This window comes from Leuciscus leuciscus (genome assembly GCF_965113295.1).
Source record: "Leuciscus leuciscus genome assembly, chromosome: 5".
NCBI lineage: Eukaryota > Metazoa > Chordata > Actinopteri > Cypriniformes > Leuciscidae > Leuciscus > Leuciscus leuciscus.
Window position 1 is genome coordinate 29676478 of NC_138729.1, and position 18478 is coordinate 29694955.

The following is an 18478-nucleotide window of genomic DNA, read 5'->3' on the forward strand; positions in this document are numbered from 1 at the left end:
TAATTAGGTATCGTAGATTTTTTTTTTTTTAGACAAATTGCATGAACTTTTTTTATTTTTTTTTTATAATAATAATAAAAAAAGTTAAATCTACAGATTTTTTTTTTCAATAATTAACATTAACGTTTTGCTTCATTTGCCGATTTTTTTTTTACAAGTTTATACATCTAAAGGTACTTACTTGAAGGTGGGCAGAAAAAAGATAAAGAGTCTAATATTTTACACAATTTTTATATTTTTATTTTTCACCTTATAAAAGGTTATCTTTATACTTCAAAAACATACAGGGTCTTTAAGGGGATCAGCATATTTGGGGGTCCGGACCATAAAAAGTTTGAAAACCCATGTACAATGGGAGCTGTGGAAAATGATAAGTTCAGAAAATAATACATTAAATTAAAATGTAATAATAAATAACAAAATCATAAAATAAATTATATATATATATATATATATATATATATATATATATATATATATATATATATATATATATATATATTTATTTATTTTTTATTTTTTATTTTAAAATAAAATAAAGTCTTTGGTTTAGTTTAAAAAAAGAATTAAATAAAATTTGACATCAGTGCCATTCTGCTTTCATTTTCATTCTGCTTTCTAAAGATAGAAAGATTCTAAAATCGCAAATTATTTAAATTTTACTGACAGATAAGACACACAAAAAGATGCAGTGTCAACTTAACAGAAAGTAAAAATTTTCCAGATTATATTTTACATATTTATTTTTCACTGTATATTCTAGAAAGGGGTCCCTCACAAGGAGGTCAAATTTGGAGATCTATGGCACCAAAGTTTGAAAAACCTTGATATATAGAATCTAATGCACATCAATAACAATTTTAAACACTCTAGCCTATATCTGAGTTCTAAATCAAATCACATAGCTACAGAAAACTAGCCAACTACCAGAGGCACTTAGTATGGAGACCGCAGCCAGATGCACTGAAAAATAAAGTGAGGTTAAAACTCACCGTGACCCTTTCGATGTTGTCGGGACGACTTCTCCATCCTAATCACTTAAACTCTAGTGGTCTAACATTACATGTTAACATTCAGGAGACACAGAAAAGTGCCTTCCAAAGCCATTCAAACACCTAAAACCTGCTCATGACCAACATCTCACACATTTCCAAAAGGTCCAACCAGAAAAGTCGTTTTTATCCAAACAGAGCCATAGCAAAGAGTAACATTTAACCGTCTCCGAGCAGTGGAGAGGGATCTGATTTACTGTGGTGGCGGTATGAAGGGGAGGGGGTAGGGGGTTCGGCCCTTCCTGCCCACACCCCCACCCCCAACCATTTATACCATCTGGTTCCTGAGACCAAATGTTCGGCCATCAAAAACTCCTCCTCCACGTACCACACTACAGTCTGCGTGTGCTTGTGTGCCCTAACATGCTCTATGAGTTCAACGCCATAATCCAGACAGCCTGTCATTAGCCTTATTTGGGTTGTGTGTTAGACCCTGAGGGACTGTTAGGTGCTTCATAAAGTCATTAAACTTGAAGTATAACAACCACCAACCCAAAAGCCCGACTGCAAACCTGCAATACTCAATTAAGGTGCGTGCATGTGTGTTTCGGTGCATTATTGTGCTGAAAGTAGGGGTGTGTGATACAATAGCAATTTTTTTGCAATAATTAGACCATTTTTGTTGAATGTGTTTTTGATTTTTAAAAATAGTGAAAAGCCGCCAGTAGGAGGTGGCAAATCACTTAACGAGTGAATCATTGGCTGCATTGGAATACGCATGCTTCCCTATAGTAGAAGAAAAAAAGTATATGAAGAGTTGTCACAGTATTCATAAAACAGTAGGCAAGTACCTGAAAGTTTCTTAAGTGAGAATCCAATGGACAACTTTACTATGCCATGAGACCACAGGGGAGGAGTTATGAAGAGATGCAAATGACGCTGGTATGATGAACATAGTACTTCCAGAAATCATTCAATGGGTTTGTTTGTAACTATTTGATTTGTGAAAGATAGCATAACCAGAAAATTGTTCGTCTAAAATGTAACTTAAATTTTTACTTTTTGTTTACTGAACTGTGGTATAAAATTGTGGCGAGCACGACGAGGTCGAGGGCCGTGGGAGGACGGCGCGAGGCCGGTGGCGCGATTGATAATGAGCGACACGTGCGCGACGCACCGGTCTCGCATCTCTCACGGAGGAGCGGAAGCATAAAGGAGGAGCGACGACAGTGAAGAGCGAGAGAGGACAGGCCTGTGTTTTAGTTGATGTTTTGTTTTTGGTTTATGTTGCCAGCAGTCGTCCGTGAGGGGCTGCTGGCTTTTACTTTTATTTTGTATTTGTGTCATTTTATTCATTAAATATTGTTGAATGTTCGCCGGTTCCCGCCTCCTTCTTCCCGTAACAACATACCTCGTTACACTGGTGCCGAAACCCGGGAAGAAGGAGGGACACGCTGTCGGAGAGCCCTCGCTGCTGGGGGGGATCGCGGTGCTGAGGAGGTCGGGCAGCACGAGGGAGCGATGGCCGCCGATTGCTGCCCGAGGCGATGGTGCTGGAGCAATGGAAGAACTGGGGGGACGGAGCTCGAGCTCGCTGCCGTGCTCCTGGGTCGAGGAGGGGTGGCTGCCGTCCGAGAGGGAGCGGAGGAGTCCCGTTTGCCGTGGGCCGGAGCCTGTTGCCGTCGGCCATGATGGGGGCGGAGCAGGGAACGGGAGACTCGCTGCCGGCTGCCCTCAACCGGAGGAGCCATCGCCGTCCGCCAGGAGGCGGAGGAGCGTCGAGCTGTTCCCCAACGGATGTCCAGTACCATCGCATGGCACCGCGAGTGACTCTCAGCTGGTTGAGGACCGAGCGGCAGTGTGTCCGGGAACCGGATCAAGAATTTTTTATTTTTTTTCTCCCCTCTCTCGTCTCTGTCGCTCCTCGTGCTTCCGTCTCCTTTTCCCTCACCTCGTCTATCCATACCTCCAGCCCAGGTACCGCAGCCGCCGTGATCGGTCCCCCCGGGGAGGGGGGGAGGGGGAGTAAGCGCAGTCTCGTGGGTGCCCCCCGGCCTGCGAGGGGCGATGGGGGTATGTGGCGAGCACGACGAGGTCGAGGGCCGTGGGAGGACGGCGCGAGGCCGGTGGCGCGATTGATAATGAGCGACACGTGCGCGACGCACCGGTCTCGCATCTCTCACGGAGGAGCGGAAGCATAAAGGAGGAGCGACGACAGTGAAGAGCGAGAGAGGACAGGCCTGTGTTTTAGTTGATGTTTTGTTTTTGGTTTATGTTGCCAGCAGTCGTCCGTGAGGGGCTGCTGGCTTTTACTTTTATTTTGTATTTGTGTCATTTTATTCATTAAATATTGTTGAATGTTCGCCGGTTCCCGCCTCCTTCTTCCCGTAACAACATACCTCGTTACAAAAATCAATCACAATTTGCAATTGTGCTGATGTTCGTGAAAATAAATTGCAGTCTTGCTTGTGTTATATTGCTGATATAAATATAAGACAAAAACTCTAACTCAAACTCATACATTACAGATCAACTAACATGATCATTATAAAGATATTTAAATGACAAAACACATTCACTTAAACGTATGCTGTTTCAGAATATCAGGTACTTTACTTTATAATATAGTTCACAAGTTTGTGAGTATTTTGGAAAAAAAGGAAAAATTTTATAAAAGCGATACATCAGTCATACAGCCCTACTGTGGCTGCGGTGTGTCACATGACAAGCATGATGCGTCGCCATGAAAATAATGTGATGTGTTCTAAAATAACGGTCGCCATAAAAAGCTCACGCTGGGGGCTCAGCTAGAATATGTTCAAATTACATGCAAAATTAATATTGCCAATCCAGAGCTATAGTGTCCACAGCTGACATGTTTTTCTGTTGTAGCTTATCCACGTTGTGTGCATGAAATAGACAATGAGCAGTGCCATCGGTCGGAGAAGCACTAATTAAAGTCTGTTACGTCGGTTACTGATTTCGGCCCTCCAAAACCATTTTGGCCCAGTTTTTGCCGAGAATTTTCGGTAGCCAAAATTTCGGCGCATCCCTAATTCTAACTGCATTCTAAAACATTCATATTGTTTTTGCAAAGTATGTGACATAGCTACTCGATAATGTAATCTTGCACATAGGTAAAACAACAATTACAATATTATCGTAGATGAAACATATCGCAACCCCTTGCTGTACGGTGCAGAAAAGCCCTCTGGTTTTGGCATGAAAAGTAATTATGCATTCAAAATTCTATAGCTTTGAACAATGACTGAGAGGAGTAGTTAAACAGAACAAGTGTCCTGCTGGTACTCAGTCAATTCTGATTGGATCAAAGTTCAGACGGTCTGTATAGTCATTTCCTGTTCCCTGGGATTTGCTGTCATTCCTTTGGTCCTGTGAGAATGAGGGGAGAGGAAAGGAGTGGTGAAGGAGAGGGGGGGGGGGGGGGGGGACGACAGACAGTTCAGGAAACAAGGGATCAGACAGGAAAGCACAAAATAAAATGTCATGGCGCAAAAAGGGTGTGGTGCTGTCGTACACGCATCACTTCCTTTTCGATGGGCCTCTTTGATGTCTATCAGAAATCAGACACGCAACACACACGAACAAACACATGCTTACACATCCCATCGTACACCTCAGATACAGAAAGATGGGGAGCAGGACCACGAGAGAATCACGATAGTGAGACAGACAGACGATGTAATATAAAAGAGGAAATGAATGACAGGGAGTGACTCAGCTTGACCTTATGATGGATACTAAAATACTCAACATCGCAACATCAGCTCAATAACTGTGACAATTCGCTCGAAAATGGCTGTGACAATTTGTCCCCCTCTCAAACACACATTACTATACATATACACACCTATATATACACTGAGCTTTATCAGCACACACACGGACATACTGCTACACACAGCATTTCCACTTCAAACACGTAAACACAGCATGACAAACACACACACATATCGAGCAGGAAAACCGAAGTTGAAAGCCACTTCAAACACATGTGCTTTCTTGTGTGCATTTTTAAGCAGTGTGCTTTAACTTGTTGCTAACCCAAAATATTTGCGGTGTCTAAAATGATCCAACTAGAGAAACAGATTCATTCAATTCATAAAATCAAGAAAAGAGCATCCAATTAAACACAACATGTACAAATGTTCTGCACAAAAATTCGGTCATATTTGACAAAGTGCAAATCTAACTGATTGGCCAGTTTTCTTTGTAGTGCAATTAAAATAAAATAAAAACCTTTAAAAAGATTAGCCTAAAACACCAATCTATAAAAAAAAAAAAAATCACATTAGCATGCTCGTTTATCACAACGAATTTTCACACCAAACACTAGTTTTGGTGTGGATATGCCGTTAGGGTTGGGAACAGGGAACCAGTTCTAATTCCGAGCGGGTTCCAAACACTCAAAACACTGATGCACTGAAGAGGAACTGCACTAATAATTGACTCATTCGAACTACATTGCTCCAGGGCTCCACCTTCTTTGACATGGAAATCTTCTCTGGTTCATTTCTTCTGTTCAGTTCGACAAGGTCATTCGCGAGTGAAAACATGAACACGCTGGAGAGCTGCTTTATTGGTCAAGTTGTAATTCTAATTGACAGCAAAACTGACACTGTTTTTCATGTTTAATACTGTATAGCTGCTTTCCCAGGTGAATAGGGTATAAAAAAAATACTAATAAATATCACCATACTTCACCAGTTGATTTGTTTAGATATGCAAATGATGCATTGTCTAATTAAATATGCACTAATTTGCATACATTTCTAGAACAAAAATCTGAACATTAGATGAAGTCAGTTTAAAAGTTGTTTCAGTTTTGATATATTAGAGCCAAAGGTTTTTTACAGAGGGGATTTAGGATATCTCTATTTATCACTCCACAAATCAGAAAATACTGTCAACAGCCAAAAATATTTTAAAAAATTTTTTTTATAATTCACAAATTATAAAAATTCACAATTTTTTTAGGAATAAAATGTTGTGTAAAATCAGAAAAATTATATATGAACAAACCCCTTTGTAAAAAACTTCATAATATAGATAAGTTTGGTGTAAGTCTTACTGAAGTGGAGATTTCTGGCTCAATGTAGGAGGAAAAACTCATTTTGAGAAAACGGCCTTTAAAGATATAGGCTATACTGTAATTGAAATCTACAGATGCAAATAGATAAAGTGGTAAAGATAAAGATCTTAAAGATACAGTTAAAAGTGTATTTTGGACGTTTTCTGGACACTAGTCTGAAAAAACACTTTATGAGAACCCATAATCTCAAAATTGACAGATGCATGAAAAAAATACTGTTTTTGCCTCCTTAACAAGGCCTCAGAATTTCAACACACACACAGATAACACAGTAATGAGAAAGAGAGATAATGAAACAGAATGTGAGAACATGTGTTACATGATCAACTTCCTCTTTCAGAGGATTGTGGGCTGTTTGCACTTTACTGTTTGTTTGCTTTGTACTTTCATGCCCTTTGTATGTCAGTGTCTGTTGTGTTGATATGCAGTTCTCACTTAATTTTTTGCAGCAGAGACTGAAAAACAGTGGTTTCCTCTGTGGCATTTTACCGTTGTCTGGATACAGATGACAAACATGTTCAGTTCAGCAGAAATCAACATCATCAAATACACCGTTGTTCTTAGATGTACCTGAGTGCCATTTCGATTTAAAGTTAGTCTGCCAGACCACTGAGACCTCATCAGGCCAATGTGACTTATTCATCGACCCAACTGAGATCTCATCCACACAATCTCGCATGTCACTGTTTGACTCCATTTTTTCCCCAAGTACTAACCTCTGATAGCAGCACAGATGCAGTATTTGTCTCTGTGCAAACTGGATGTCAAATCGAATAGAACAGAACTCTTAATACTATCATAAACAATATTATTATGTAAGGAATAATTGACGATGGGCCATTGAATTATTCGAAAAATAATGCATTATGCAGAAAGGTTTTTGTCAAAATGCTTGTGTGTAGGACTAATTTATTACGCATCTAATCCCAAGCCTCCATTGCTGGAGAGAGAGAGAGAGAAAGAGAGAGAAAGAGATTTAAGTGTATGTAAACTACCTCAGCCTGTGCATCGGGCAGCAGCTTCTCTAATAAAGTTTATGTTCTCCAAGAACAACGCCAATACCTCGCTAGTGAGAAATGTCATGTAGCTTTTAAGTTGTTAAAGCTTAAAACTATTTTACTGATAAAATCGTCAGAGCTGCCAACACTTTGAAAACATGTTTCTGTGTGAGTGTGTGTCTGTACTGTATGTGTGCGCGTTTGAGTGGGAGAGCGGGAGAAAAAAAAAATATTTTGTGGTAAAAAACATGGAAATAATTTGTTTACAATTTTATTTGCTTGGTAAGTGTTGTTGTGGGTTTTGGTTCTTTTGTTGTTATAATCTGTAAGGAGTAGGACATTTGAAATAACTGAAACCATTTGCCGATGTGATATAGAACTGTAATGCGGTCAAGACCTGCCTGGAACTACTTTAGGCGTGCGTTTCCCTGAAAATAATTGCACAATGCACATCTTAGACCATTCAACCAATCAGATTCAAGCATTCAACAGCCCCGTAGTATAAAATATTTTATAACATTTATATAATATTTGAATGTTTTTTAAGTCTCTTATGCTCACCAAGACTGCACTTATTTAATCAAAAAACACTCAAATACAAAAAAGTATTATTGTGTGTGAAGTAGTATTACAATTTAAAGTAACAGTTTTCTATTTTAATATATATATAAATATAATATATAAAATATATAAAATGTGATGGCAAAGCTGAATTTTCAGCAGCCATTACTACAGTCTTCAGTAGCTATGTTTTCATCCATCTGTTTTATGCGCATTTTGGGATATCGCATGGAAATGGCAAGATGCGCATACATCCTAAAAATAGCCATTAAAAAAAGTATACGTACTCAATTGTGGCGGACACATTTTTTATCCAATAAGAAGACGTGCATAAACTGTCTATGATGGAAACATTTACAGAATAGGTCCCTCGATGCGCAAACAAAAACTCAGTGGACGTGACTGGACTAACAAGCAGACTAATTTCATTGCACAGCATCTCAAATGTTGGTTTGATCATTCTGAAATGCCTGAAACAAAGTATTAGAATGATCTGAAATAATGACCTCCCAGAAGTGTATCACATGATCGCATTCCCAAACACCAGGCATCCGATCTCAAGATTACATGCCAACGTTTATTGCATTTCGTCTGCACGCCCTGAGACAAGTCATTTATGATATAGAAAAAAAGAGCCTAAGTTTCTTCCCTGATTGCAGCAACTTCCAATTTTATTACAAATATTCTTATATGTTGAATGAAATTATTCTTATATGCTTGTTTGGTGCTCAAGAAACATTTCTTATTATCATTAAAGTTGAAAACAGTTACTTAATATTTTTGTGTAAAACTTTTTTTTTCAAGATTCTCTGAGGAATATAAAGTTCAAAAGAACTAAATTTATTTGAAATATAATTTTGTAATAGAACGCATAACTTAATTTTGATCAATTTAATGCATCTTTGCGAAGTTAAAAAAAATTAAAAGCGTACTGACCCCGAACTTTTGAACAGTAATGTATTTATTATATAATATAATAATTATATATGTAATATTAATATCCTTTGTTATTAAGTTTACATTGTAAAATTATTGAAATTATTTATAGATTTACAGAGTAATTATTTTGCATATTATATTTTAATTTTATTTAATACATTTTACTGTAAGAAAGACAATGAAACATTTGACTACTTCTTAATGCATATTTTCATTATCTTAAAAAATATTTTGAGGTCAAGCAATTGGCAGATCCCTACATTTTGAATAAAGAATATAAAACCCAGACAGACTTACAGACAACATACATTTTCCTGGCCTTTAACAATCATCATTAATCTCATCTAATACTCCAAGGAAAAAAAGCAGCTTATGCGCCAAGTTTGACAACATTTGGACACCATATAGTATTGTCTCTCTCTTGCTGTCTGGATGTAACCAAGTCAGTGCCAGTTACAGTCACACATATATTTAAAAAAACTGCCAATCCAGCCTTTTTCCCCTCTCTCTTCTTTATTCCTGTAATAGGATAAAAGAAGACCTGGAGATATAGAACAAGGATTTTTTTTCATGTAATTTTTATGTTGCAACACTGGATTTTCACGCCTTGCTTCCTCTCAGCTGACTTTCTATGTTACTACTGTATCATGACCTGATCATCCACAGGCTCAAACCATAAAGTCACACCAGCACATGACATGCTCACTGCCTGCATCCAAAAGGGTCATGTCATATACCTTCCACTCTACAAATTCTTCTGAATGATCCCAACATTTAAAAATAATTGCTAGTTTACTTGTACAAGATCCTTGATCATAACAATCTGATCTGTACAGTCTGTACATTGCACATTCACTCACAAACAATAAACAATGCAATGACGTTTTTTAAAGAGGCTGTTATATTGAATGAAGGTCCACTTAAAACTATATTGGATTCAACAGGAAAACATGAGCTCAAAATGTTAATCTCATTTTGAATGCAAAGCAGGCATGTACACAGGACTCTTTAAAGACACAGCTCCAAAATAAATAATAATTTAATTATAAAAGTTAGAGGTAGGAAAATGTTCATTAAAAATAAAATTATACACTAAATAATAAATTCTATTATAATACTTTAGTCTTTAAGTCATCAGAAATGCTGACAGGGCTCGACAATAAGGACTGCCCGAACAACACTCAGGACAGTAGACGGAACTGTCACTTGCCCGATTATATAATTGACCGTTATTTATAGTGAAGTGTAAATTGTTGTAATTTCTAAATGAATTTAGAATGTATTGGTCAGTTTACTGAAATTAAGCAGCCTCAAATGATGTATGCGGCCGACTAATGCGACCTCTGGAGGATGCAGCCTTCAAAATGAGACGGCCATAGTCTGTCTTAAGTGAATGTAAACAGTTCACTTCGTAAAAAGCATGAAAAGCAATGTTTATTTCATTTGTATGTTTGTTCAATTGTATTTATTTATTGTATTTATTTGTGCTATTGCTCATAATTTGATTATTTTTTATTTTGTTACTGACAGTTTACTTGTCTTCAACAACATTTGAAATGTATACGAGTCAGGCTAGTAGTTTTTGGAGTCATCATAACCTTATTTATTAAGGTTATGGGTCAAAAACAACAAAAACAAAAACTAGGCCTATTTTATTTAATGTGGCAGAGTCTGTGAAAGTTTTGGCAGGGCCAGTAAAAATTAGCTGGCCCTTAGTTAAGTCCTGACTGTTTATGTAATACTCTCTGTTCACGGATAAACATGATCCTCAAATGCTCAAACAAATCACATGAAAGAGGAAATGCAAATTCTCTGTAAAAGAATAGAAGCAAACAATTCCAACATTATAAAACTATTTCAAAGGACAGGCGATGCACTTCCAAACCGGGTTAATTGCAGCAACTGGAAAATTCATCAAGATTATCAGAGTCTCTATAGAAATTGGAAACTAGCACTGTCATGTTTGTAATGAGATCAGCAGAAAGTTGCCTCATAAATCAAAAAAAAAAAAAGAAGAAAAAAGTAAGGATTATTATAAAAACCAAACATGAGAACACACAGATATGTCAGTTATGTTAATTGAAAGCAATTTCAGATTCTCTCACACTCTTTCTTTCTCCAGATAAAAGCCGTTTAGGCTTGCATATAATGTATATTTATGCACAGACAGTGACCATGTCTCAAAACCTACTGAGGTACCAACCTAGCACTTCTGAGCATCACATAATGCAGCTATCTAGGTAGGAAGCTCATTGGTATATTGAGAGACATACAGTATAAACTCAAGGAGACTGGTGTAGGCTACTGTAAACTGATCTCTCACTGCCTCACTCACACCTAGCTCTCTGCGTTTCCCACAGTCGCGTGCGTGTGGTTGTTGGCCTCTAAAATGAATGAATAGATCTTTTATTTCAGCTGCATGTAAAAACGTGGCAGCGCGTGCACACTCAAGTAGCCTGAGCCATGGGAACCACAGTTATTGTTTCAACAACAAAAAACTCTAAATCGGCTTAGTAAACTTTGTATTAGCCGGTTGTCATCAAAAATAAATAAATTAAAATGGAAATAAAATTCTAACACCATCTGGGATTCCTTAAACAGAACTAATCAATAACTTGACAAACCATGCTATTGGCGGAAACCATGGTTACCACGGTACATTTCAGAGGATTCGTCAATGCATGAAGGAAACCTCAAGGGTTCGTTACATTATTGCAACCGAGTCACTGATACACATAAATATCGATTATACAATATTTCATTACATCTTTTATGATGTAACAAACATAGGCCATTTATTATTACATTAAATGCTCATAATAACCGTATATAATAAAGCATACTTGAAAAGACTTTCGAGCTCTGTTGGAAGGTTATAAATGGACTGACTCGTTTCTCTCACCCGATACCTTTAGAAATCCACACTCTCTGTAAAAACAACCGTTTGTCTGCATAACTTACCCGCTATTTGCCGCTGTTTCGCCTTCCTTCGCAGTAAAGTCAGGGCTCTGTATGTAGAATCTCTGAACTGTGAAGTTAGAGATCGCGCCTGTTGGCCATTGCAGCTTTTATCCATTTCCAAACTCCTTCGCTAACTGTCTCCTGACTTCTGAACCCAACTTTTAACCCTGGACCTCTTCTATCTGAGACTCTAATGCGTCCGAGGTCTTATCCTGAGACGGAGCAGTGATTATTCATGCTGCTTCTTCAGTATGTTAGCGCTATCGTTTCATTTCTTTAAAAAAAACTCTCATTAAAAGGACTTTACGTGGAGGCTGCGTGTAACCATTCAAACCGCTAAGCATCACGGGACATGAAGTCTCTTTACGCGTGCGTCTTTTGACTGTACTAGTAGTTTCCGTTAAGAAGGCTAGCGGTCTTTTTTAACAGCCCTGATTATTTGATGTTTTTCTTTTCTTTTTTTTTCTTCATGCAAAGGACACGTTAAATGCCCACAGGTCAATTTCATTACTTAAAAAAAAATATAGATAGATAGATAGATAGATAGATAGATAGATAGATAGATAGATAGATAGATAGATAGATAGATAGATAGATAGATAGATAGATAGATAGATAGATAGATAGATAGATAGATAGATAGACGCAAAATGTTGTGCTAAGGACAAAATAATAACCTAATAAACGTCTAATATAAACATTGATCTAGCGATAATGTGTCCCCCCCAAATGTTATTTGACAACATATTTTTTAATAATTAAAAAAATTCACATGTTTGCTTGTTTGGTTCTTAAAAAATGTTTTCTTAAAAATAATGATTTCACATAATGTCCTTATCTGATTAAAAACTCCTGGACAAAAGGGTTGATGCTGCCATCATAGGGTGAATGTAACAACAAATTAAAAAGAATACAGTATTTAAATAATCCAGCCTGGTTCAAAGGCTCCTGATGCTCTGCCATTGTGAACTGATACTTTTCCTGACTTTGATCTGAATGACAGTGTAAATACACAAAGTAAATATCTCACACTTATGGTATGTGCTTGACCAAACTATGGGACTAAATAAAGATCTAATCTGAAGATCAATGAGAAGAACATTTCTAAAGTTTGTTCACATGCCAGAGATTGAACAGTGATGGGATGAAGCAATCACATTGAGTGAACAGCCATTAAAAGGAAAGACACTTTCAGTAGGCTATTTAAAAAAAAAAAAAAGCAATCACCCATGTGGACTAAAGATGGCCTGTCTGTGTGTAATTTACACCAAAAGAACCACATGCCACAACCACATTAGTCTGTTTGCTGAGTTTATTCATTTGCAAACTAGGATGAACTACAAACATTCATACAATTCTAATTAGAGTCAAATAAAACATAACCATAATGTCCCATCAGAAACTGAACACGGTGTGCCCTAAAATGTTCCCCAAGGGGGCTGAGTATACATATTTGTTAGTCTGATTATTTTTTAAACTAGAACAAGCAAATACTTCTAGTCTTTTTTTTATTTTCCTGTAAAGATCAGCAGGTAATCATAAAATATATAAATATAAAAATAAACATAAAGCTATAACTTTTGTGTTTTTATATTCAAGCACTTCCAGAGAGTGGCTCCTAAAATGGCACACACAAGGAACCCATGTGCCTCACAGTCTGCTAGTCTGTGGTGAATAATTAGACATTAGATATCTACCATGCCATCTGAGGTGTGTTATAAATAGTATGATCTACTTTCTGTGTCACGTGATCCTACCATTACTTTCCTAAAATGCAACTGGGTGACATGTACAGTAGATGACTGCACTCAGTGGGTAGAGGTCAAGGAGAACAGCTCAAACTATATAGATTATGAGATATCATGAAAGTAGCGTCAGAGTGTTTTAAATTAACAGTGATATAGCAGAGAGAGAGTTAAATATAAAACCATTCTTAGGTTGTTTCAGGCTGAACTGTGTCCACATCACTCTAAATAATGTACAGTTGCAGTCTTTTTCTATAGTTGCTCTAGCAGCAGCCATAATGTGGTTATAAAGCCATTCAGCTACAGTATAATAGAATCTCACGTCCTTACCTGAGCGCTGGACACGACAGCAGGTCAGCTTCTGAAACATCAGGAAAAATTGCACATTCATATTTGATGAAATCTAACAACAAGATCTGTGTCTGGTTTTCTCTGTGCACTCTCACTTTGTGCTTCAGCATCACCTTGATAAAATAAACCCTCAACAAAGAGGCATGAAGTAAAAATTTTACGCTGTAAGGCAATACACACTTTTCTTCAGACTAAATTCAAAGTCAAATAGCTTTATAATGCTTATATACAGGGTCAGCAAGATTTGTATTTGTGTATTTGAAATGTAATGCTTTTTTAAGTAAAGAAGCAAAAGGTGATCAAAAATGACTGTAAAGACATTGATAATGTTACAGACTATTTCTATTTCAAATAAATGCTGTTCTTTTGAACTTCCTATTCCTTATATATAATTCAGGAAAAAAAAAACATGTATCATAGTTTCCACAAAAATATTAAGCAGCACATAAATGTTTCTTGAGCAGAAAATCAGCATATTAGAATGATTTCTGAAGGATCATGTGACACTCAAGACTGGTGAAGAAATGATGCTGAAAATCCAGCTTTGACATCACAGGAATAAATTACTTTGTAAAATATATTAAAGAACGCATTTAATTATTTCTCAAATCAATTAGTCTTGGTGAGCATAAGAGACTTTAAAAAACATTAAAAAAAAATCTTAGTGTGTGTGTGTGTGTATAATACACACATACATATAGTGCAAATATATAGTACAGTAAATTTATTCCAACTCTGACATTCTGCCCAATATCAAGTTTTTCGCAAGGAAGAATATTGTATAAATGATGACAAAATGTAATTAAGATTCATTCTTCAATTTTCTGTTATCCTTCAAATTAAGGAAACTGTTAGAGTAGCAGTGTCTGTTGAGTGTGCAACTGAATCAGTGTGTTTCTCCAGAAATTTCAGTTGAACAGACATTCCACTGTATCCTAAGTCTGCAACGGAAAAAAAAGTAAATATATCAGGATCTCTCACTTAGGAACGTTGTGATGTCATGGGTTTTGCAGTGTAGCCCATTGGCTGAGCAATGCGGAAAGGCTGAAAGGGGGCTTTTAAAAAGATGTTGCCCTGGTAACAGAGTTTTGGCCGGCTCTCTAGTCAGTGAGTGAGTCCAGTTCAGCAAATTATAATTTCCTACGCCCACTGCATCAGCCCAGTGAGTCTTACACACTTACACATGCTCACAAAGTGCCTTCTAACAACTAGCTTCACACAGTATATATGCTATAAAACATTCCTTTTCAAAAAAGAAAACATTTACCCTTACCTGACAATTGACAGTATATATGATATTCATATGGCATGATTTTCAAAGAAAACTATGTCCAAAAATGCCTAAAAACATGGTAAGATCATGGTAACTTTAGGTACTTTTTGTTAGTGTTCAGTGCCTGCAACGACACAGAGCTGTTTTAATTCTGAAATAGACCTGGTCCTGACAGCTGTCAATCAAAGCATAATTCACAGTTTTCTCATGCTTTTAAATCTATACTTTGTGTTTTGTGCATCTCTCTTTCTCTCATTCTCTCTCGCTCTCGCTCTGTCTTACCTTAGCCTGGTTGACGAAAGCCCTTAGACAGTTGACAAAAGCCATGTTCACAGGTACCCACACTGAGGGTCAGGTTCAAAAGGTCAAGGGTGAACCGTCATGAAGGTTGCCGTGTTTGAGTCTATGCAGATTAACGGCTCTCTGAGAGTCTTATGGTCCTGAGCTCAACGGCTTGAAGAGGCAGATAGGGAGGGGCCACAAGGCCATATTTCAGCTGGCCAAGAGGAGAGATTCTCTGCATACCACTGTAGCTAGCGCTAAATGCTAACACACAAAGGGGAAAGCATAGAAGCCCAGCTGGTCTGCTGTCAGAACAGAGACCTCACAGGGCATAGCACACCATAGCAAACTTTAAAGTCATTCCAACCTCCTATTATTTTCTTTCTTCAGTGAAATACAAAAGGTAATGCTATAGCCAGAATTATCCACTCTTGTATTACACCATTTCTAATTAATCACAAGGATGAAGGAGACCCTTAACTATTATATAACTTCTGAAGACTTGAAATATAGCATATATGGACCACTTTTATTGTGTTTTTTTGTAGGTTGGAATAATTACATAATTTTTGGGTCAACATACTATGTAAAGTAAACAGTAGTCAGATACAAATATATATATTCAGATTCAGCTAGCTTTATTAAAGCTTGCTGTGCATTGCAAAACCATGACATGTTTACAAAATGAACCAACAATATTTGACTTACAATATTTACTAGAAGTATAATTTCAATAATTGAACAATACATTTGCATGTCTACTGTTCATTGATGTTGGTTGATGGTATTGTGACATGCAGACACGTAAATTAAATGTTTAAATGATCACTGACTGGTGTAACACCTACTGTAAATCGCAATACACAAAGAACGTAATGTGTACAAGTCCATATATATAACTTAAACAGTTTAAATGATATAAAATTAAGCCAGTGTTTCTGTTCGCACATTTTGGATGCCCCCCTTCAACTGTCTAGTTCATTAGTAGAGGCTTCAAGACCTCTAATGTGTGTATCAGATAAGAGAGACATTGAAAATGTGCTGTGTTGGCGTTCCTTTTGTTGGGAAACACTACCTTATACCACAATGAAGATGTGGAAAAAAAGTACTTAAGTGACTGAGATAGCATGAAAGACAAAACCACCTTAAAGCCAAAAATCGATGAACACACTAAAACATGAAAGCGATTTGACACCTCAGCTCTGTTTCTGACTATTAGATCCCTCTAGGCAAACAGACACACATCTGTTTAGTCATCAGTTGCTCTCTTGAGAACCCGCACCCACTCTTGTTATGTATCAAAAACACAGAAAACAAAAACGAACAGTGTTTTCAATCTCCCACTCGAACATGCCAGAGATCTCTCTCACACACACACACACACACACACACACACACACACACACACACACACACACACACACACACACACACACACACACACACACACACACACACACACACACACACACACACACACACACACACACACACACACACACACACACACACACACACACACACACACACACACACACACACACACACACACACACACACAAACACTCCTTTACACAGGCCTACACGTACAGTATAAATGTATCCCTGAGTCCCATAAGCACCTACCTCAGCAGATTTTCCTCTAACTCATTTGGGATATCATGCTTATTTTAAGTAATTTGGACTTTATTCTCTATTTATCACTACACAGACAGGACCAGTAGAATTTATTTCCAAAATTTCACTCATTGCATAGAGAAACTCCCTATAGCAACCTGGTGTAAAGTGCCTTCCTTATACACAGGTGTTGGTTTACGCCTGGGTTCTTGGGGTTTAAACAAGACCCCTCAATATTAAAATGTTCTATTATTGTGTGCAGGCAGTTTGATTATTTTCAGAGCTAATTACAGTAATAAGGATATTACAGTAAATGCCTTTATAGTTAATTTTTTGACTCAGGCACTCTGATTAAAAACCTAGGGACAAAAACATAATTTCCAAGTCATGAATTTTCATTTGTAATTGTCACTCACTTAAATTATTTGAATCATTCTAGCTCAATAAGAAAGAAAAATGACAAATACATTTCTCAGCCAGTGCAGACTACAATATGCGGTCCTTTATTATTTCCAAACTCGCAAAATTACTAACTGAATGAGTTTTTTTGTGTGTTTTTTTTACATTATATAATTCAAAGGAACACTATGGAATATTTCCCCATCTCAATTTAATAAAATTATAATGATTTTTATAAAATGCACTTTTTCATTTTACACCCATTTTTTTAACATTTCTGATAATGATCAGTTCCACTCAGAGAAAATGATGACAGTAACTGGATATAATAAAATGAAAATAATCCAAACATTTTGGCACAATTTTATTTTATTTTACTGTAATAATTGCTATAATTGACAAAGATGAATCACCAGACCTTGCAAGACCAAAGGTTTTCCTTAATGGCTCTGCCTGTGAAAAACATTCAGCTATAATATCAGCAAATATCAAATGAAGCAACAAACAGAATCTGAACTGAACTGAGGTAAACACAATATTAAACATTATGTGCATCAATGATATAACAGCTCCAACACTTACATGATGCAGTTCCCATAATCAGCCATAGCTATCAAATGCAAAAGGTTAAGTTTTTTTCTTCCTTCCAGGTTCCATCTTTTCAAAAACATTTTATTGCAACTAGATGCTGTTGCAAAGGTATCTTAGAAAAGTGCTGTTACCAGGACCTGTTTATGTGCTTCTGATCTGGCACTGATGGTTTGAAAGAGCAATCTGCTGCACTCATCTCTCAAGAACGTCACTTAAACCGGCTGTGAGCAGAGAGTAGGATTCCAGGCATCAATATCTACATCAAATACAGGAATGCAGACAACAAATGTTCTTTTGACATTCAGGTCACATATGCCTCTTCTTTAGAGACGTGCTCAGTGTCGTCCTTCCCTGATGTTCTGTGATGTTATCTCCAAAGAGGAAAGATTATAAACTGAGAAATTATTTTGCTTTCCTTTTCCTATGCTGTCTGTTGTTCTTTTCTTGTGTAGGACTGTCTTACTGTAAGTAATCACAAGCTCCTCCAGCATGGATTTTTGTTAAGGCACGTTCCTTTACCTCGCACTACTTTTAAATGGTAGGCCTATTACAGACTAATACAGCCACACTACACGATATTAGCCTTGATTTTCCACTAAAAATAAGTTCATGGAGACTGCTGACAGAAGCCTGTAAAAACATAGGCAAATCAGTGC

At 37.1% G+C, this 18478-nt stretch overlaps 1 protein-coding gene across 4 annotated transcripts in view; it reads right to left on the minus strand.

Annotated features, from left to right (window-relative positions):
* Positions 1 to 15353, minus strand: part of stard8 (StAR related lipid transfer domain containing 8) — a 62768-nt gene extending 47415 nt beyond the window's left edge. For 2 of the 4 annotated variants that reach the window (XM_082169014.1, XM_082169013.1), the window contains exon 1: positions 11565 to 11921. In XM_082169014.1, coding sequence (XP_082025140.1) covers positions 11565 to 11679 — 115 coding nt within the window. In that variant the 5' untranslated portion in view covers positions 11680 to 11921. Of the gene's footprint in view, positions 1 to 992; positions 2067 to 3391; positions 4765 to 11564; positions 11922 to 13639; positions 13671 to 15215 lie in introns of those variants that run through there. The other 2 variants (XM_082169015.1, XM_082169016.1) reach the window with 2 other exon arrangements.
* Positions 15354 to 18478: the final 3125 nt, after the last annotated feature.